Source organism: Perca fluviatilis, chromosome 4 (genome assembly GCF_010015445.1).
Source record: "Perca fluviatilis chromosome 4, GENO_Pfluv_1.0, whole genome shotgun sequence".
In the NCBI taxonomy this organism is placed as follows: Eukaryota; Metazoa; Chordata; class Actinopteri; order Perciformes; family Percidae; genus Perca; species Perca fluviatilis.
The window spans coordinates 26,056,790-26,080,099 of NC_053115.1; the positions used below are offsets into that span (position 1 = coordinate 26,056,790).

A 23,310-nucleotide genomic window follows, 5' to 3' on the forward strand; every position below is an offset into this window, starting at 1 on the left:
GTAACATGAGGGTTGTATCTCCGTGGTTTATGGAAAAGGGAAATGTTTCTTGTTTGTGCGGTGTAGTGAAGTCTGGTGCAAATGACATGCAGGCGATGAGAGAGGGTGGTTTCCATGGAGCAGTGCTTCATGCGAGCCTCTTGAGAGACAGCAGTGTGGAATAACTGAAAAAGATGATTGCACTCGTATGTTAGCAAAGAAAACATGCCTACAAACAATGTGCCCGGATTTTCAATTTAACACAATCGCATGTGCGTTTTGTACATGTGTCTTATGCTCACTTGAAGATATTTCCAAAGTGTGGTTTTGGGTGTGTTTCTTCTTTCACTGGCACATCTTGTTGCTCTCTGTCTGCTGAAGTGAAATCATTCATTTGGCTAGTACACTTTCTTTTCTCTTTTTTTTTTTTTTATATTTCTAACGGTGGATAAAAAGTTCCCAATTATTTTTTTGTCAGTTCAAAAGTTTTTTTTGTTTGTTTTTTTTTACTATGTACATATATACATTTACATTAGCCTTTAAAAATCATGTCATCATTGTTGATATTATTTGACAAGAATGCAGTTGTCTATTTATGGCAGGTCAACACACTGCTGATTTTTAGCATATGATTTATCCATCTGTTAATCTGGAACTGATATCGTAAGGAAGCTCAAACAGGATCAAAAGATAATCTGGATGCTCCAGTTGATGCATTGTGTGGGATTTTTGACAGTGATGATAATTTATGATATGGGCTGTAGTTGCATATCAAAATGTGTATCCATTCACATTGACACGTCCACTAACATTACAAATCATGCATCATGTTGAGTGTATTGAACAGGGAACACTGGAGGTGATGGAGGGGGAGGGGAAGAACAAAGGAATCAGAGGAGATGGTGGGAAAACGTGTGTGAGAAGAGAATGGTGCCTGGTTTTATAAGCCAGAGATGATCGTTTCTAATCGCTCTCTTGCATTTCACGTTCTGCTGAGACACCGCAAAGCATCTTTTTAAATGAAGGAGAGAAAACAAAACGAGGGAGGGAGGATGGGAGGGCAGTCGGAGGCGAGAGAGAGGCAGCAGAAAGCAGGGGGAGGAGGGAGCGTTGTTACTGCCGCTGTCATTCCGCTGCTGCGCGCTTCAGCGGCAGGAGGGTGTGCTGAAGGGAGGAGTGTGGAAAAATCGGAGGAAAGGAGGACGGAAGGAAAGGAGAGAAAGGGAGTGCCTGGGCAGCACTGCAACAGCTGCAACTGCAGCAGCCTGTCAGGAGGAAAGAGGGAGAAAAGGAGACGGAGGGAAGAAAGGGAAGGCTTCAGGATTGCCTTAGAGGAAGCATTTTTATGTATGTTTTTGCACAAGAAAAAGGGTTTGATACGGAAGCCGGTTTTCTCTTTGCTGATGCTTTTCTATATGGTCTCATGCAGGAGGCATGCTTGGAAATAGTGTGAAAGGCAGAGAAGGGGATTTCAAGATGGAAAGGGCGGATAGCACAAAGGCATACGGCCAAGCAGATGGCAAAGGAGTTGGCATGGCAGTTAAGAGGGCCAAGTCTGGAGTGCCCCAGACCACACCGAGGGGTGAACTGAAGGTTTACCGGGCGGGTAGCTCTGATGGCAGGCTACCAGTGCCCTCCAGTCTTCGCAAGCAGAGGTCTATGACAAACCTGGCTGTACTAACTGATGCAGAGAAGAAGTTGCACCTTTACGAGCCCAAGTGGTGTGATGACATGGCCAAGCATGGAGCAGGGCAGACCAAAATGGGCAAGCCAAAGACCGCAGGGGGTGGCAGCAGTGCCGGAGGGGGTGGCCCTCTCTCTCGAAACCTATCCAAATCCGAACACTCGCTGTTCCAGGGCAAACCCAAGCCCTTCAGCCCTCTGGCTGCTCCATCTGCCCTGAGCAAGCAGAGCCGCATACCTCGTGCTCCTTACGCCGAGGTGAAGCCGCTGAGCAAGGCACCTGAGGATGGGAAGTCGGATGACGAGATCCTGTCCAGCAAGGCGAAGGCCAACGCTAAGAAGCAGGGAGCCGGAGCCGGAGGGGAGTCCGGTTCCAAAGGAGAGGAAGGGGGGGACAAGCCCTTCCTGAAGGTGGACCCAGAACTGGTGGTGACAGTGCTGGGCGACCTGGAGCAGCTGCTTTTCAGTCAGATGTTAGGTGAGTACAGCAGAGCGGTCTTAATACCTCACCCGCCCCATGGCCCCTACAGTACGTGTGGTGGCCATGTGCTACAAACCAAACGCCCCGCTTGTAAGATTTTTCAGTGCTTCTCGGCAGCACGCCCCCTTTGATACAGCCACCACACGGCACCTGCTTGCTCCTGCAGACCCACATTCCCCCCTGAACGGATTTAATGCAGCTCACCGACAGAGGGGGAAAAAAAGAAGACATCCTTATTGTGCTTGCCAAGCATGCTCCTCTTCCTTTATTTCATTGAATGCTGCATCAGTTTGGTATTCTAGCCAAAAGCTATAGTGATGCTCTATTGTTCGTATTCGTTCAGCATGTCGCTCAGGTGTCTGAGGCCATTGATTATGTGGAATATGCTTGCTTCCTATCATAGCATTCCCGGCTGATTGCATGAAAAAAGCCTGTGGGGTTGGGGATTATTACCGGCAGACTGATCTCCTTTCTAAAGCTCTTGTTTGCTGCAACATGTGCCGATGCACTCGAGAGTCCATCCACTGCTCCGCGTAGGCTTCCATTAAAAGAGAGGTGGAAAAGATGGCATGCAATATTGAATTCATTTTGGGCACACAGACAGGTATTTAGCCTCCTCCCAGCTCCATTCATCTGTGGAGCACTGACAGATGGTTAATACCCTGTGTACTACAGTGGTGCAAATGGCAGAGAAAATGGCTTTCTCTCTGGAGGTGGTAGGTCAGGTTCATCAACAGGGAGGGCTTGATGAATAATACGGGTATTGATCATATGGTGGTGATGGTGATCATAGTTCAAATGACTTCGTTTATTTTCATAATTTTTTTTCTTTGTTTATCAAAGCATGCCTCCTTGTTGAGCACATGTTTACCATTATTCTGACATCACATAAATGCAGCACAAATGGCCAATATCTTACAATGTTAACAAAAGTGAAACATAATTTGTGTATCCGCCCCGTGATTCGGATCCACTCCAAAATGTAATGGGTTCTTCCTTGGCCCATGCTACACCTTTCCAAGTTTCATGAAAATCTGGCCAGTGGTTTTCCTTAATACTGCTGACAGACAGACAAACAAACAAACAAACCAAGCAGAAAATATAACCTCTTTGGCAGAGGTAATTATGACCTGTATTCCAAAAAAGGTGTCATTGTTTGTAGAACCATTCAAATCAAGTTTTCTGTCTTAGATTTAAGTTATTTTTACAGTTCAGACCTTAAATCTATTGGCAATTTAAGTAATTTACAGTGCTCAGCACAAGTGAATACACCCATGCTAAAGTTGACTAAAAAGAGGAATACAAAAAAATCATCTTTTGGAAATTGATTAGCCTTTATTAAAAAAATGAGGAAAAATCCAACCTTTTAAGGACACCAATTTTCTTAGTGAATGAATAGTGTATCCTAAATAAATACTGTAAATCTTTAAAAGTCAGTACCCCCCCCCCATGTTAAATTCCCATAGAGGCAGGCAGATTTTTATTTTAAAGGCCAATTATTTCATGGATCCAGGATACTATGCATCCTGATAAAGTTCCCTTCTATCAAGTAAGAAGACATCTCTGTTGCACCGGCAATGTTTTGTTACTTTACACTGTTTTGTCCTGCCTTGGTTGCACCGGATTGTTGTGGTCTGCAGAAGCGCAGAGAACTCTCTTTTTACCCAAAGTTCCCTTGGCCTTTGGAATTAAAATAGCCCCACATCATCACATACCCTTCACCATACCTAGAGATTGGCATGGTTTTATTTCAGTTAGCCTAATAGCTGGTTTGATTTGCACTGACAGATGATTTTATGGAAAGTACCCCATGCCAATCTCTAGGTATGGTGAAGGGTATGTGATGATGTGGGGCTATTTTAATTCCAAAGGCCAAGGGAACTTCATCAGGATGCATAGTATCCTGGATCCATGAAATAACTGGCCTTTAACAATAAAAAGCTGCCTGCCTCTATGGGAATTTAATATAGGGGTGTACTGACTTATGCCCCCTCTATTTTAAGGGAAAACATTTATTTATTTACGATGCATTATTCATTCACAAACAAAATTGGTGTCCTTAAAGGTTGGCTTTTTACTATTTTTTTTTAATTAAGGCATTAAGATCAATTTCCAAAAGATGATTTTGTTTTTTTATTTGTACTACTCTTTTTGGTCAACTTTAGCATGGGTGTATTCACTTATGCTGAGCACTGTAAGTAACTACTGGTTAGAAAGACTGAACAATACCCTCTTTAGTGCATAAAACTGATGGCACTTTCAATTTTGTCATTTAAAGAACTGGAATATTATAGTAATAATTTACAATTTAGGAATAATTTTTTCCTAAAATCCTATCATTGTCAAATGTTGTTCAATCATGCCATATACCAACATGCATTTCATGTAATATTCAATTGTTTTTCATTCCATTGCTCAAATATCATCAGGAGACTGACACTGTGGCATCTTACTGAAGACGTTTATCTGTCATCCATGCCTTATTAGCCTATATGGATGTCATCACTCATGTTGGTCACACTTCAACTCAACTATGAGCTGTAAACAATAGCAAAGCTAGAAGCATGGCGTCATTGTTTTTTGTGTGTGTTTGAGTTTGAAACCACAACCAAAATTTTAAAATGCTCCGCAGACTCCGGCACCACACCCATGTCTGCTTTATTAACCTAATTGGATAAAATTGGCAAAATGCCTTGAGCTGATCAATCTTTTCTCCTCAATGTAACGCTTTGACCTCCATGGTGTTTCCAAATGAATTGAAAGTCGTTACTCCTTAAAAACAGGACTTTATTGTCTTAATGAATTATTTATCATCATTTAAGATGATGATCCCATGTGGGCCTTTGACACGAGACAAGTGCTTTGTGCTCATTAAAGGAAAAAATGGAAACAACATGGTGATAGAAAGATGGAAAACTATCGCAACACTGATTTTTGACTTAAATTGATCAGCAAAATGGAGAAACATCTTTTATGTAATAATGTTTTGCATTGATGGCAGCATTATCTGAACACTCTTTTCTGCGTATTGGACTGGAACCTTCTTCCTTGCTCGGCATGTACAGTGAACACGCTTATAACTGTAAATAGATCTTTTTATCTGCTATACATTCAAGGCCAGCTTAATGCTAAATACTGTGCTCTGTTTCTGCAGTATATCTCATTATAAGCTCGCTGAAAGGATGCTTTTATTTTTGGCCATAAAGGGTCTCTTTGTTTACCAACATGACATCAAGAATAGTGAACTTACTAAAAAGGCTCATTTATTAAACTCGCCGTGTAAGTTTGTGCTCCATCGCTGTCCTACAGTACTGGAAGGTTTACTACTGCCTCATCACAAGACAAGGCTGCATATAATAAAACAAAATAAACCATCCAGATCAAATAGAATTTCCATGCTTTTATTTTGTGGTTTAATAATCTTATAAAATACTTGCAACTTCTGTTTAACTCAGCTCTTCTTCCTCGTCACGCAGAGCAAATGTCTGCTGTGTAATACATTTAAAAAAAGAGACAAAATCAAATGCTTGATATTAGTTTCAAAATGATGAAAGTAGTATAGTACTTTGCGATGACCATGAATCTATCATAGATGACAAATAGATTCCAGGTCATTAGGACGATATATCCATGAAGAAAGCAGAAGATTGGAGTAGTACAGACAGCAGGACTCCTGGAAAATGGGGGATGAGCAAACCTAATTTTATTGTAATTATATGTGATCTGTTATGCAAGATCTCCAACGTAGCAGTGGCCCACAGCTATGTTGAATAGTGAAGCAGTAGAATAGGTACACGGGTGAAGCAATGGTAACATTATTATTTCAAGCTATGCAGGCATGCAAGGGTCACAACATGTTGACTCTTAAAGGTACAATGTAGGTAAAGGTATTTGACATTTTGAAACAGGAAAATGGTCTTATTGTCAAATAAGATTTAATTATGTACTATTTGAATACCCCAGTTGAACTGGCTGGCGGCCTCTGTTAGATTATCTCTCTATTCCATTGAACACAAGTTGTAAAAAGTATGTGGGGGGGAAAAAAAAAAGATGAGTTGGGGTCAAGATTGAGAGGGAGCATCTTTGTCAAAAAAGTCTCCCATCTTTATTGGGGGGTGGGAGCAGTTTTCAGATCACAAGCTATTTGACAAAGCCATTAGCCAAAGCTGCAACATGTGAGTGAATGTTTCAGCTTATAGTGAAGACTGAAGCAGTGGATTTAGGCCTATGAACATTTTAATTTGAAAACCTATTATTCTACCCACTGAGTGAGAGCCATTCACTATGAGCAATCTACGTGGCCCTCAAAAAATACACCTCCCACTTCTAACTCTTTCTGACCCCACGGAGTGTTTCTTTATATTGGAGAGTGAAATGTATTTTCCTATCGGTATTCATCACCTTCCATTGTGAGAATCTCTGAAAAGCTCTAGGTCCATTTGAGGTAAAAAAAAAAAAAAATCCCCATCCTCTTCTGTTTTTGTGCCATAAAGGAAGAACTTTTTTTTCTGTGAAGGGCCTTAGATTTCTGATGAAATCTGATCCACTGAGATGGGCTTTTAGATGAACTGTAAAGGGCCATTAGAGACTGTCGTTGCTCTTACTTATCGTCTTGATTGTTAATGGAAATTATGCTATTACTTATATGCTATAAACTTATGCCTCAATTAATTGGGGCACAACATAAGACCTTAAATTTAGATTCAGCTGCATTTGCAAGGTAGTAACTAAAGGCCTTTTAACAATACTTTCTAATTAATGTTGCCACACTTTAATCTCTGTCTATAGAGCACTTACTGTGGTGTTTCATCATTCATAGGTCTTTCCCGATTTCACATCTGCATCAGTATTCTGTCCGAGCTTTCCTTCTCTGTATCGTAGGCATCCCTGCAATGCAGGGTGCCAGAGGCAGAGTGCCTGTCAGTCACTGCACAGGAACACCGTGCATAATGCAAAAAGTTTACACTCAAAACAGCTGTGATACACATGGGCTCTGTTCTGTGATTCAGGTTTGAATCCCAGGAATTCATCATAAATAAATTGGTAGTATGCCAGAATTTGAATGTAGTTGGTCGGGTTTGTAGCTGTGACGTGACTAAAAGATTTATTCCTAGACTCGAGGTCTTTCAGGGACTACAGTGGAAATAAGTGTTGGACTTTATTGCGTTAGCCTTGAAATAAGTAGATGTCTCCCTTCTCATAATGTCAAATAAACTAACCTAAATACCTGTTTGGGATCACAGAAGCTTCCCATCCAAACATGTGCTGGTTTAGAGTGGTGGAGACTCTCCGGGACAACCCTGTCTCCTAAAAATACTGTTTATATTCAACAATTTGCATTAGCAAATATGTTTTGATGGAGCGGTTATACCCTCCAGATTAAGCTTTCTATTGTAATAACATAACATTGAAACCACAATTTTGTTTTTTGTATATGAACACAACATAGGCAGCGATCACATGTGGCATCATAATGTAATTGGGAAAACATTTGTTTACAGGTATCTAGGATATAGGGTTTCCCGGGGAGGTCTCTAGTCTATAAACTAATTGTACAGATTTAGATTTTAAAAAAGGAAGGATATTTATAAGAATCGATAAACGATAGAACCAGATAAGTGCACTATATTCACTGTCCGTGATTTGAGTATATTTTGATGTCTAATTTCTGCTAACAATCCCATAATGTAAAACATCAGATTTTATAGATGCAAAAATAACTGTACATTTGAATCAGGATCTAGCCACTTTGCTGCTCACTATAGAATAAACTATTAGGTGTGTATTATTATTATATGATGTATATTGACTGCCACGGTTAGATTTGTATTATTTTTGATAGACCTTAGAAACCCTGAGAAAACTCTAACTATATAAATCAAGTTGCACTATAGAATCTCTCCTCAAAAAAGCTAATTGTATATTATAATTAAGATTAACTCAATATCTCATTTAGTTAGGTTCTCACAGACTTATAAATCATAAATCACAGTGCTTGTCAATATTGTACATACACAATACAGACCTATATTGGGTTATACTTTGTGCACAGTGGGTACACATGTTTTCAGGAAACTATTGGTTTTTCACTGATGCCATACATGTAATATATTTGGGATATATGCTATTGAAACAAACAAACAACAACAACAAACAAAAAAAAGTTCTGTAATAAAACAGCCCTCAGTTTCATTGCAGATTCGTCCCCCTAAATCTCCAGCGCTGGTTTGCAAATGTGTTTTAAATATGTGACCTGTATGTACTGTAAATGTGTGTGAGACTGATGCCCTCTACACACCCTGCTGAATTAGTTCAACATCCCCCTATGAGAGCAGCACATTATTTGACGTGTGCTCCCCTGACATCATCGCCTCTCCACTAGCTACTCCAGCAAATGCATTGAATGTTAATTTCTTTCTTCCCTAGGGGCTTTTGCCTCCACACACTGCAGTGGAAAACCCCATCTCATTTTGTTTTGAGACGGGGTGGTTTCCCTGATTTGTAACAGCTAGCACAACAACGGTCGTAATTGTACTGTAATATTGATTTGACACGGTTATGACCCACTGACTGCACACTTTACATTATACGCAGCTTTGTCCAAATTAGCTGACCTGCACTGAAATCCTTTCAGCCTTAAAACTTCAACTGAAGGACTCTGAGTTAATGCTTTATACAAAATGTTTTTTTTAAAACCAAAGCTATGGAAACAAAAAACTCAAGAAACTCAAAAAAGATCCTAATGTGGCATGAATGTCAGAACCTTTCAGTATTTCATTTTCAGGATGTACCCTGTCAGTGCAGAAGCGGGGTAGAGCGGAGGTTACCATGGTGAGGGATCCCGTGGAGTGAAATTTGTCTGCCTAATGATGTGAACATACGTTTGCTGTGTGCTTACAAGGAAGAACTTTGTCACATCAGTCCAGACACAAATAATGCAGGCGAGAGCACATGCATGTGGAGGGAGAAATGTGTGTATGCGTGCATTTGTGCATGCATAGATTCCCTTAAAACGCGAGCGCACAATAAAACCGCAGCTTGTGCCTGAGTTTTATTTTATAACCTTTTGTTTTGCATGACTGACCCACAGACCCCGAGTCCCAGAGGAAGCGGACTGTGCAGAATGTTCTTGACCTCCGCCAGAATTTGGAGGATACAATGTCAAGTCTGCGGGGCTCCCAGATTAGTCATAGGTAAGTGCATTCATCTGTAAACTTTTAATTTTATATTGTGTCATAATGCTGTCTCCTACACCACTGGCTAATATCACAAATAAACCAAATACAGTGTGTGTTTTGTTCATGAAATCATAAAACCCTGAGCCAAATTCTATCTTTGGTTTAAACTGAAAAAATCCTTAAGTGTGCAAGCAACGGCTAGCTTGTTCGATCGATGCATAACACAATCATGTGTAAACAGTTGTGCTGTGGCGGCTTGGAGAATTGCCACCTGGTGCACATCTGGCTTCCATCCTTCTTAAATAGCCCATCTCTGCTTCATGGTCATGACTTCATTCTAGGAATCTCTCTGTTTGACTCTCATAGGCAAAAGGCCCAGGCAGTAATTTGTTGCAAAAGCCACAACAACCTAAGGCACTGGTGGAGGACAGGTCTTTAAATTTTCATTTGGACATTAAAGGACCCATGGCGTGAAAATTTCACTTTATGAGGTTTTTTAACATTAATATGCGTTCCCCCTCCCAGCCTGCCTATGGTCCCCCAGGGGCTAGAAATGGTGATAGGTGTAAACCGAGCCCTGGGTATCCTGCTCTGCCTTTGAGAAAATGAAAGCTCAGATGGGCCGATCTGGAATCTTGCTCCTTATGAGGTCATAAGGAGAAAGGTTACCTCCCCTTTCTCTGCTTTGCCCGCCCAGAGAATTTGGCCCGCCCATGAGAAAGAGAGAGACATCATGACTTTCAAACGAGCAAAGTGGCAGTTGGTCAAGGCCACACCCCCACCCTCCACCTTGCCCCCCACCTCTCTCCTCTTAATAGCTGCAGACACAGAAATGGTACATACTAAGGAAAGCTCATTGTGGGACTGGCTCTAGTGGCTGCAATTCAGCACCAAGGCTGAATTTCGGGAAACAGACTTCAGATACAGTATTAGGGGACCACTAAGGTCTATATAAAAGCATCCAAAGAGCACCATGTCATGGGACCTTTTAAAGTTTAGATATAATACCCTGCATGGCATGAATACAAGCAGGAACACAATTCTGCTTATATCTTTAAACCTGCATTATTTCTAATTTGAATTAACATAGAAAATGATAACTCAATTCTGCAGCTCTATGAAGCTTTTTAGCCTATTTTAGCTTACTATTTAGATTGTTGGGGGACTCTTAAGCTGTTCTCATGAACCTCTATAGGCATGTATTTTCTGCAAAAGACAGTTACCAAAGTGTTACCCTAAAACAGTGGCCAGAAACATGACTTCTCTCTCTTGCGCTCTGTCTGCTTAATGTGTAATCATGCAGTTTGTTGCTGACACATTAACCATAACAACAACTTTATAAGCTATTGAAATGGTGGTAGTTATGCATCTGCCAATCTGTTTTAATGGGTTTTTTTTGCCATCATTTAACTGTAAAATAACCTGCTAAGTACATATTTTGGTCACTATAACCAAATAAAACCAAATTTTAGGGATCCTAAACAAAAAGTATTTTTTAACATGGTTAAAATACTAATATAATTATCAGATGTTTTAACTCTAAAATATCAGCCTCAGCCTCAGAAATCCAGCTGCCTACAGTACACTACAGTCTCTATGAAACAAGATGCACATGTTGATTGTTTTCTGGAGAAGTATGGTCAAGCATTATAAGGCCATTTCTTTGATTGAACTGTTAGCTTCAAGCCAAATCAACCCAAATAATGCATTAAATAAGTTAGATATGTAACATTCCTAAATGAATGTTTATGTTATCAGTAACACTATGTATTTAGTATTTATTAGTAGGATAACCCCTTGAGATGAATCTTCTCATTTTCGAGGGGGTCCTCGATCTTGTCTGTGAAATCTTGAATGTATGCTTGACATTGGCCAGACCTTGTCAATGGATGCTTGAGAAGACATCTTGTAATTCTCAACCGTATCAGTAGTAGTTATCTTCAATCATTCAGATGTGGATTTAAACAAGATATTACAGCTCTCATTGGCAAAAGTAACAATTCTCACTCCGTCAGATTCAGGACTGGAGTGGCACCAGTTAGCCTCCATCTAGATGAATTATCCATCAGCTATGGATAAAAATACTTCCATGGTCGTAGCCATTGCAATATTTATTGGGGTGAGCTGGTACATATAGTTATATAATGGGCAGACACAGAAGACGCTCACAGCCATTTGGAGGACATTTCTAACCGTGACCCACTTACACCGGTGAATAGGTAAACTTTCATATACTCTATTCAGAATAATGGAAAGAGGTCTGCTGTAGTTTTGGGCGTGTCATGCAAAGTAAAGTCCTTGGTGTTTGTGAATGTATTGCTCGAAGAGACACAGCCGATACTGTTTGCTACAGTATGTTAACACAGAGATATCCGGTCATCCTTCTCTTTGTCTTTGGGCTCTGGGAGGCCGCATTTCTTTTTGATATCTTTGGTCCCTGAAGACGATACGACACAACTGCTATATCTGGGTCAACAGCGACTCAATGCCACTGTGGGTTTCTTTTGAAGGACTTCTGACAGAGCGAGAAAAATGTTTCGCCGGGTGTTCAGGTCTCAATCTTTGCGCTGTTGTTGATATGCTGATTTGATCTGCCGTTCTGGACAAGAATGTCAGCTAAATGCCTCAAGTACATAAACATAACGCACGCTGACCTTCCCCCATGTGTCTCTCTAGCTGCATGGACAGCAGTAATGTGGGCTATGACAGCGATGAGACAAACGCTCGCAGCATATCCAGCCTGTCCAACCGCTCATCGCCTCTCTCCTGGCGCCAAGGCCAGTCCAGCCCTCGCCTTCAAGCGGGCGACGCCCCGTCCTCCACAGGCGGAGGATACCAGGGGAGTAAGACTGGCTCCCAGTATACAGCCCATACGATGCCAGCTCGCTGCTCCAGCCGCCTCAGCAGCACGTCTCGCATCGAGCTCATCGAAGGGTTGGATGATGCCGACCTCAAGTCTGGTTACCTGAGTGACAGCGACCTCCTAGGAAAGAGCCTGCCGCATGACGATGACGACAACCTGGCTAATGGGTAAGAGCATCTGAGGATAAGCGTAGGTTTGAACATGTTGTTACCATGACAACTTGAACCAATGCGGATGGCTGCATGCTCCTTTGTACTTTAGGCCTCTGCCTTGTGACTTTAAAAAGGGCAGTTAGAAGTTGTCACTTTGCGTTTTTCTCACAGTAAGCAGTAAGCTTATTGGCGTCCTGCTGTGATTGCTGGTCATTGTTCGTGCTGTATTTCAGTATTTTAATTAGGATGCATAGAATATGTGCATTCCAACATTCAACAGTGATGCAAAAAAAGTTTTGCGAAGGAAACTTTTCATGCCGACATCGTGGCTTTGTGTTGGTATCTGATGTTTTGCACCCGAGAGGCCTATTAAAGAGCTTACATCAGCAGTCCCTGCTGATAACGTTTTTTTTTTTTTCTTGCTCTTTAAGGATTTTTTTTTGTCAGAGGTTGTTTTTGCTGACATTGAGAGAAGGCCTTCAGAAGTTTTTCACGGGAGAGGACTTGAAAAGTCATCAGCTGTCCTCTCAGATACACATTAAATGCTTTGCTATAAACTGTCCAGCTTCTGAATCTTGTGAAGATTATGTCAACACGTACAGAAGCAACAAATCGTTTGGATCAGGCAGTACTTTCTATTTGTTTCTTGTCTTCTTCTTTGTCTCCTTTGCCTTCCTCTTCCTCCCTAACCTTCCCCCCTCGCTTCCCCTTCTCTCACATCTTTTGTGTGTCTTTATCTAATTTCTTCTCCCAAGTTGACAGCTGACAGAGAGTCAGGGAGAGGGAGGGAGAGGAAGAATCCAGGACAGTTCTCTAGTGTGGTTTAGCAGCTTTATCGCTGTTGCACATGCAGTTGGGATTTAAGCTCAGGCCCTGGAGCGCTCACTAGTCCCTGCTAGCCAGGTCACGTTTTTACTACAGAGTGCACTAAGGACAAGAAAAGGGGTGAGACACATTTAGATGAGTAAAAATTAGAGCAATGAAGAAAAAGTGTGAAATGGGTCAATTGAAGTTCTTTCAAATTTGGAGATGAGGTGAATCAGAACGGCATGATAAGATTGCTTCCAAGTATGATAAGAAAGAAGCATTGTGTTGAATAAAAATATATAAAAATATACTAGCTCCATGTGTAAAGACTTTGCATTTTGGTAGGAGGGAGGTGAAAGAGATCAGACAGCAGAACCCTGATAAGGTTAGGATTAAACAGGCATTATGTCATATGGGTCGATTCCTCACAGTAACATCCGTGCACTCGAAATCCATTTAAATCTGCCCTGTATTTTGTCCCTCGCTGCATCCGCTCTACTGTGGTGGTTCAGATTTATGTGAGAGGTAAGCGTGAGGACTCGTCGCCTCTGCTTACTACAGGCAGCAAAGATGCTAATCATTTTTATGTATGTTTTTTAAAAATGCCTCATCATGCTTAGTGTTAGGCCACCAGTGTCATGCTTTCAAAGTCATCCTGATGAGTACAACAGGCCCCTACAGTAGTTTACCATAGACTGTAAAAAATAGTATATGTAGCAGCAGTAAATCACCCATTGGTCTGTGGTCTGCCGTTTTAAAGCCTCGAATCTGGCAATTTTTTATTTTTTTTTGCAACCAGTGCTGGAAATGAGCTGGACTGCATGTTTAAGGCACTTCTGCATTGGCTTCACCCTTCAGACCCAGAAGCTCCGTCCTTTATTTTTTTACAGTCTATGCCAAAGATATTCAACAGGGGGTCCTCAGAGTTACTACCAAATTATTGTTAATTTTTTGAAAGTATTTTCAAAAATGAAAATGTCTTAACATGAATCCAACATATTATTTGCAAGTATAAATCGGCCTATTTGTGGAAAAAAAAACTTTGATGATGGGCTTACTGGCCTATAGGTAAGGTAGTCACAAATGTAGCCATCCACAGATACAGTTAATTCCAAAGATTCACTGTGCCACATTTATTTTCAGCATAATAACATAATTGATAAAATCATGCCAACAAATATTTTAATAGCTTAGTATTCAATGCACTAAAAAGGTATGCGTAAAGGCTTTAGGCCACCCACAAGTTATTGTAGGCCTAGTTAAATATGCAAATTATTTTTAGGGAATAAATGTAGTAGGGGGTCCGATCTCATTCTCAGTTAAGGGGTCCTTGGCTTAAAAAACATTAAAGACCCCTGGTCTATGAGTATTTAATCTGGATGTCCCTCACCTTCTGCTCTCTGTGTGTTGCCGTTCTCAAACTCGCTTCGGGAAACCGCAACAAACGTCGAGCTAGCAAGCTACACACTGAAAATAGCAAGTTTTAAAGAACATTTGGATAGTGCAACAAGGCAGGCCTGCTTGGTTCTTTCGGGGAATGATTGTAAAGATAAACAAAGAATAGGTCTACGGCATTTACTATCTAACTGGAATGTTTTGGGACCGATTGGTGGGGATTTGCTTTGGACAAAATACACGGCACGAGACCGTTTTGTAGAGCCACCGTCGCTGCGTCCGACGCTTAGCGCCGCCCAAGATGATTGTGATTGGTTTAAAGAAATGCAAGACCTTACTCCACAGCGCTGTGGAGATAGGTCTGGCAATGTGAGACTAATGAGTATTACAATTTACACCGAGGATTATTGGTATGTTTGGATACATACATGGAAATGTCCCCAGAGTAATTATAGGCTATTTTGGCTGGGTGCTATTTCTTTCTCTCTGATCTTGAGTAGGTTGCATGCTTAAATTTGGAAGATGCAACACTGTGGGAACTCCTTTTAATATGTGCCTTTTGGTCTGCGTTTGCATTAGTTTTCTGTAGAAAGCACTCTTGATTCTCCTGCAGAAATACTGGAATGATGTTCTCTATATCAAGAATTAATCCTGCCTCATAAAGAAATATACCAACAACCTTTGGTGTAGATAACTAGCTAATCCAGTTTTTGAAGCAGGCACATGCTCTAATTTTCCTCTTACAGAATCCTCTTGCATATTGTTACATTTGCATTTCCACTGTACACTCCCTGTCACACACTCACAGTTCAGCTCATTGAGAACCAGCTCTTGAAAATAGATCAGCCTCCCCCTGCGTAACCATGGAAACCCGCTGGTAATCGCCTGTACGGAGGTGCAATATCAGTTCCCTTTCACTGGAGCCCCAGTTTTACATTTCATTGGTTTTAAATTAGCCCTAAATATAATTAACTATATCCGAATGGTAGAGTGAGACTTCTTGACAATCAATAATACTGTTGTAGTTCTCAATATATAACGCTTGAATAATGTATAAGATCTGTGAGTGTAACGCTTACAACAATCTGCAAAAAAGACAAAGACACAATGCATGTTGTTTATCAATGGGTGGAGCTACAGCGTGATGCTCAATGTCTAATGGATATTGATTGACCCACACCAGACAGCACTGGCTACCTAAAGGCTAAACGTGTACACACTGACAGTAATCACTGCTACTGTGGGTCTGCCACATCAATAATCTAATGCCACATACATCCCCCAATCTCCTCAAAAGCTCCAGCTTTCCATCCAAGAGGAATACACAGCAACTCGCAGCTTAATGATGATCTGGTTTGTCCCAGTTAAAGGCAAAAAGTATTTAAGAAGCGTGTTTTATCCATGATTAATGTAGCCTTCCTGTTTGTTCCTGGGAAACGGGGACCATTCATCTTTAACCAGTTGCTATCATTGCAAGTATTACTGTACATACAATATTGCAAACAGACCATAGACTGTATATAAAGATGGATGGCGCATCCCCACTTCCTCCCACTGTATAGTACAAAAATGAAGCCAAAAAATCCCAGTCGCGGTTTTGTATTAAATTGCATTACATACAGTAGTCATTCACTACACATCTTCAAACTGTTCTCATCTCAGATGTGGAAATATAGAGAACGTATTACTTTTTTACTATTTAGTTAAAACTATAATTGCCATTATATTCTGTGTAATCTTAGAATCCTACATCATTTCCCATCTTGCCCTCAGCAGACACCGTGTCTCCTTGAAATGTCGGCTTACATTTCTTTCCTTTTTTCCAAGTTTTCGCTGATTTCACTAAATTGTATGAGACGGAGTTCTACTTCTTCACTGAGTGACTTCCTGTCACATGAGTGCTGAGGTGGCTTCTTATTTAGCGTTGACCACGTCAAGAATCATAACTGCTTCCTGTGGTTACATTCTTCACACCGTATTGGCAAAGGTTCACCATCACTCATATGATGTCATCCTTTTGCAAGCCATATTTAAAATGCTGGTTTATGAGTAGAGCAGTAATCACATTATATTACTGGAGTATGGTTGGTTTTTTCCATAACTGGTGTATAAATTATGACTACTTTTCAGAGTCAGTGTCATTTTAGTGGTGTTCAGTCAATTATGGTTGATGTTTTACAGGCACTCAGCTGTAGTGTACTGTATGTAAGCACAGGTTAGCTTTTCATGTCTAATACAGATGTTCACCGGAAACATTACTTGTTTTTTCCATAATGTCAGTTAGTTGATGGGATGAATGCAAGCCTAATGTTTGTAGCAGAACGTGAATTTCACAGGAGGCCCTCTCCCTGAACATGATTATTGTATCGGACAGATTTACGTTTTATCTTGGCAGATTAACAGTTTGAAAACCTTAAATTGTAAGATCTCATCGGGGGGAAAAAAGGCAAATATCTTACAGCATTTGGTTTGATTCCAAACTCTTTGGCTGAGTGGGGAGAGAAGCAGTGAAAGGCACTCAGTTCCAATAAAGAGCTATTGATGACTCCAGTGCCTCATAGGAAGCTGAACTTTTGGGCTAGTTTGCTTTCATCACCCTCTTAAAACCTGAAAAACACTAGAATACCAAGACTTGTTTACGTTTGGGCAGTATTACATTTTGAAAGTCACTTCCAAATCGCTAGATGTATAAAACTGGTTGACTTCATTCCTCTTGTCATAGCTAAAGTGCTTATCATATAAGCCAAGCTTAGACGATCTGCTGCTGTTACACCTATTGCAATGTACAAATATGATTTCTTTGAAAAATGTATACACAACGGTTTTATATCATATCTCACGAAATATGAATATACAATGTATAATTATATAATTGTAATAAAGAATATAGTATAGATATGATATGGAGTATAAAGACACACAAATCTCTTTCACAGTACTGATGAATATTTGTTTTATTTTATTAGGTTAGATGTGCAACAGTATTCATCTGATAAATGTATTAGATTTCATGACTGCACCACGTGCTGTTCATAGCCTCACACATGACACAGAACAAGCCCCAGTTTCATCATAGCTGATGCATATAGATCACATACAGCATTGTGGGAAAAGACATGGTGCAGGTGAAACAAACTAGCTTGTCCGGTATTCTACAAGGTGACCGAGGGGTTTGGTTTAGGAGCAGGATGTGGACATCTGGGGAACTGGACTGTACCATTTTGGGTTTCTGTACAGCAGCATACAGACAGCAATGCAGAGCAGAGAAAGGAGGCGGGTTCAGCAGCATCACATCTCTGATCATGCGGCAACATGGCTCGGGATGTGCTGCCATGGCAACCGTCTTCCACTGACCCGCTGATGTTCTGCCTTGTGTGTCAGTGAGATAGCTGCTGGATGGATGTACATGTGGAGGATGTGTGTGTTTGTGCCTCGACTGCCTGTTTGTGTGTGAGATGGAGAGAGAGAGAGAGAGAGTAACACGGGCAGATAAAATGAGAGACAGAGTGACACAAATAGACAGACTGGTGTGAAGACAGCATGCTAACCACTTAATTAGATTGTCTTGTAATTGGCATTGTGGGGGAGAGCGGTCTGCCTAAAAAGCTATTGTTTGCATTTCCTTACTAGTATTCCCAGGATTTACAGTAGCACTGGTTGTAAAATTGTTTCATTCGAGCAATTTTTTTTTTTTTTATAAATCTGATATGGAATACTGTTTGATTGACCCAGAAAGAACAAACATTTTGAATTCCTTTGATTGCGAAAGCATACAATTGCATTTTACAGACGAAAATTACATATTTTTATCCCTCAAAGGCACTGCATGCATTCCATTGCTGTCTTTGCCTACATTACTCTGTATTGTAGCTAAGCCCTTGGCTTAGTTTGCTCCTGGCAATGTCATTTCCATGGTAACCATAATAAAGCTTTGTCCAGTGAGTGGATCTGTTCAAAGCTCGGCATGTACAGTATGAAAGTGAGTGTTTGTGGTTTACTAAATATTGGAATACCTTACAGCCTCATTCATGGAAATTAAGCGTATCGACAAACATGGTCTGTAAGGGTTTTCTGCAGTCATCTGATCCTGGACCTGTGCCTCCAGCAGTCTGCATTAAATTTCTCTTTCCTGCCCCGGTTGGACCTTTCTATAGTCACAGAGTGCTTCCTTAACTATTGAAGGTTCACGTGTTTTCTGCCCCACTAAAACCCATCTGCCCAAAAATTGGGTTTTGGCCTCTTTGCTCTGGTTCTCTGTAGTCGCTACTGGGATTACAATTTAGGGAGGCCACCACTTGGGGTCAGTCCTTCACGAGCTATTGCTCTGCAAGGAGACATGTTTTCTTCCCTCTGAATACCCCCTCCCCCCCCACACACACAAACACACTCACTCACTCACTCACATAAAGTTATACACTAATCAATTTGAAATGCTTTTGTAATTTTCATGATTCAAAATGGCTGAAGGAAGAGCCATAATGAAAAGCACCCACTCCATTAGACCCTGCTTGTGTTACTGTTACCCAGACATACAGCACACACAGGAAGCCTGTGCAGCTCACACACATCTGAGGTCAATGTGGAAGGGTCAGTGAAAAACTTACACCAACACCAAACCCACCTCCACCAGCATCCTCAGCCACGTGAATAATGGACCATTACAGCAGCTCCCCAGGGAGTATGAATCATCCCTGTATCGTGTCTGTGTGTGGTCGGCTGAAGTCTGGGTGTGCAGTTTTTATACCCCCAGTGCCTAATACTCTGCCCAAGGTGGGAAATGCGATACTGTTTTGGCTCACAGTATTATATTTTTTTTTAAATGTGAATCACATGGTACCTTTTTAATCCATCATTTATCTCTGTTTGTTTGAAGTTGGTACAAAAATGTCAGATTATCTGCTTTAAGTATGGCTAATGATGTCTGGTTTGTTCAGATAAGTTCATAATAACAACAAAATCTGCATTACTCTGACAGCAAGCAGAGTCAGTTCAAGTTCAGTGTTTAAGTGTCATGTCAATCATATTGATATTAATAGTGCGGCTACAATAAAAACAAAACAAAGCACAAGGACAATACAGCACCGACCAACAACTACCAGGCTGTAAATGTGGCATTGCATGAGACTGTGGGTCTCAGGATGAAGTGTGCATCAGCTGTATTGTGGCTACATCTGTGGGGGGGGAAAGTTTCCTGTCTGAGTATGATGGAGACTGTACATTAATTTTCCAGTCCAATAATCAGACAAGTCCATTTTCTGGGGCCTTGCGGAGATGGGGCGGCCGGCTGAACTCCCAGACGCAGTCACTGATGCATCTCAGACCCATTTACTACACTGATATACCACTGCTCTGTGATGAAGCCCAAACCTATTTGCCTAGCTATGGTCAAGCTCAATACAGATCAAAATTAGGCACCGGAAAGATCAGAGATGTGCAGAAGCAAAGCTCGGCTGGCTTTTTCATCTGTATTCCTTTTTGAATGAATGGTTCTTAGACATAAATCACTGAACACAGTGTTGTTCTATGATTCGGTCTCCCAACATTGTACCATTGAATCAAATCCACTGTAGTAGAGAAATGTCTGTTCTTTCTCTGCATCAAAGGCTTCACTTATTTATTTATTTTTCTAAATGCCAAGCGGTGTCTTCTTTATTACACAGTTACAGAGCATGTACACTAAACTGTAGGCATAGGAGGCACAGTTTGACTCATTGTGCCTCCTGCTGGAAATTTAATGTCATGACACCACATTGAAACTGGCTGTGTGACAGCAACTCAGTTCAAATTCATCCAGGTTAACTGTATTATTTTATCTCCTGTAAGATTAACTAAAGTTTTGTATTTGGGTATAGTTTTACCTGCTCACAACGTATGTTTTCTTATTGAGTATGGACTAGTGCTATCTAAAAATAACTATTGAGGCTGGAAGATGCATTATGTCTCCCCTTTCCACATACTATACTTGACGGCCTAGGGTTGTTTTAATGCTTTTGGCAAAGCCCCTTAGGTCCAATTAGGGGAAATCTTAATAATACATTTTAGACCATATTGTGTATGGTGACAGTTTGGGGAAAGTCCTTTCCTTTATCAATATGACAGCGCTCCTGTGCAGAAAGCGAGGTCCATGACGAAATGGTTTTCCACGTTTCGGTGAGGAAGACGTTACTGGTGTGCACAGATTCCCATCCTCAATCTCATCCAACACCTTTGGGATGAACTGGAACAACAAGGTTTGAAAGAGCCGGGTCTTATCACCCAACGTCAGCGCCCAATCTCACTAATGCTCTTGTGGATTTATGGGAGCAAATCACTGCAGCCAGGTTCCCAAATCTTGTAGAACGCCTTCCTAGTAGAGTAGAGACGGTTTGTAATAGCTGTGTGAAACTTTGTATAGTTTAATATTAATACTGTACCCATGTTTATTGATGAGATTTACAACAATCCAAATGGGTGTCATACTTTCAGCTATGCATCATAATTTGAGTTTCTTTTCCTTCACTTTGGCTCCTTGCTTGTTATGATGACCCATTAATGTTTCAGCTAACAATTAATGCTACATTAAAAAAAAAAAAAAATCTTGAGATTTTATGTCTCTGTCCTTTATACCCTCCAATAGCTTTTTTAAATGCATTTTTAGACTCCCATATTGCAGCAGTGTCCTGCATCAGAAGCAGACATCACCGATAGATCAATAGCCGCCACAGTAAAGGTCAGATCATGAAAAGGGTTTCTTGCCCGGTAACCTATAAGGTTCTCATGGTGCTTTGACCACCCACAGATGGGTTGAATCTCTATTTTAACAGTTTGTAAATAACCCAACAAGCAAACATGCGAAGGATGTTTCTGACGCAAGCCATTTGGTTATCGGTGTAGGACAGCTGTTTGTGTGTAGTACAAACATGACTTCAAGGCTTTTCAGATGGCCGCTTGTTTAGCAGCTCTGTGGCCTGGCTGAGATCAACAGGAGACGAGAGCAACAAAGTTCTCTTTTTTTTCCCCACCGTAAACCATTTGTATCATTCATTGTTCTGGGCAAAGATATAAGCATGATGCCCAGTTTTTTGGGTTTTTTTTGCCATTAGAAAATAAAGTTTTGAAGTAACTAATAGTCAAACAAATGTTTTATGGTTTTTGTGCGCAAAACAAAAAGGGCAACGGGCAAAGACTCCTAGCTCTTTTTCAGATGATGATCAGAGTGACAAAAGATGGAGGCAGACGCAACAATCTTTTTATCAAACTAGCATCTCCTTCTGTGAAAGATATTTTGAGGAATGCCTGTATGTCGGGTATACACTGTGGCGGCAACACAGTTGTTTAATTTCAATAAAGTGTTAAAACCACAGTTAAATTCCGTTTGACTTGTATTTATATTACAAAATGTGGCTCAATGTGGAAACACAGAGAGCCTCACACTTGTAATACATCATACGGGTCAATACATTCTCATGTTTGATATATTAATGATTATTTATTAACTAATAATTATTTTGACAGTGATGTCCCGCCTTTCTGGCTTCAACCAAAAGTCCCTCTCTCGCCTCCAAATAGTTCAGATTGCAGTTCCTACGCTTCTTAACAGACATCACATCACCCCAATCCATGTTTCTCTCTCTGTTCGATTTAAAGTTGACTTTAAGATTTTACTGATCACTTTTAAAGCGCATCGGGGTCTGGCCCCAATCTATATTGCGGAGACATTGACCCCATATAAGCCAGTTTGCAGCCTTAGATCCTCAGATGGTGCCTTTCTGGCCGTTCCAAAGTCGAGGCTTAAATCTAAAGGTGACTGCTTCTGCCATCGGAGCCCTTCGGCTTCGGAATGACCTGTCTGAGGCGATAACGCTTGTGTTACAGGTCTCAGATTGAGAACCCGTAAGCAGATACAAATTCCTGTAAAACAGGAGAAAATCTTAGACAGGAGACAAGTGCAGCTTCGCTCCGCAGAATCGTTATTTGCTCAATATATCTTATTGTTTCTCCATTTTGCTTTTCTACATTTGGCATCAACACAAAATCCAAAACAAACTAAACAAAATACCTTAGCTAGTTAGCTTTCTCCTTAGCATTCAAATGAAACACCGATTTATAATTTCAATACGTCCTACTACATTTATCCTCCATTCAGTCCTATGACTGAGCTAGCATTTCAGTTTAGTTAACAACCACTTAAAAGAAAGTACCATTCAATAAACATAGCATCTTTAGGCTGTTCACTTATTTAACCTCACCTCTTAAAATGTAAAATAAAGAAAACACACCTTTTACATTGCCACTAACGGCTGTCAGTACTGTACAATTGCTTGAGCTGAAGACTGGTAACGTTTTAGCTTGTTAAAAATATACATCAGATAACAACAACATATTCATTTAAAATGGGCTGCTATATCATCACAAATATGTATTTAAAACCAACCTAAAATGCGCTGGAGTAAAAAACTAAGAAATATTAAAATCTTACTTCTCTCTTATTTTGATCTCAATGGAAAGTTCACTGCCGGCGCCATCTTGAGACAGCCGCGACAACAAGGACAACAGTACTTTTCTCTACTACTATTATTACTACTACTACTCAAACCATATAAATGTACTATCTTCCCTCCACCAAACCGATCTAACATTACAAATAACTGTTAAACAAGATCTTTATACAAGTTTTAAAGCTTCACAAACACGTAAACAGGAGAAAATAGTGCTTGCGTTCAGTGCAGCTTCGCTCAGCAGAATGACATAGCACCGAGAGTCCACTCTTAAGCATTATGGCTCTTATCAAAA

At 40.6% G+C, this 23,310-nt stretch overlaps 1 protein-coding gene across 16 annotated transcripts in view; it reads left to right on the top strand.

The window, feature by feature from the left end:
- nav1b (neuron navigator 1b) overlaps positions 1-23,310 on the top strand; it is an 80,423-nt gene that overhangs the window by 23,039 nt on the left and 34,074 nt on the right. For 13 of the 16 annotated variants that reach the window (XM_039798777.1, XM_039798785.1, XM_039798787.1 and 10 more), the window contains exons 4-6: positions 1,409-2,140; positions 9,234-9,336; positions 11,998-12,351. In XM_039798777.1, the coding sequence (XP_039654711.1) occupies positions 1,409-2,140; positions 9,234-9,336; positions 11,998-12,351 (1,189 nt within the window). The remainder of the gene's footprint in view (positions 1-1,408; positions 2,141-9,233; positions 9,337-11,997; positions 12,352-23,310) is intronic. The other 3 variants (XM_039798790.1, XM_039798792.1, XM_039798791.1) reach the window with 1 other exon arrangement.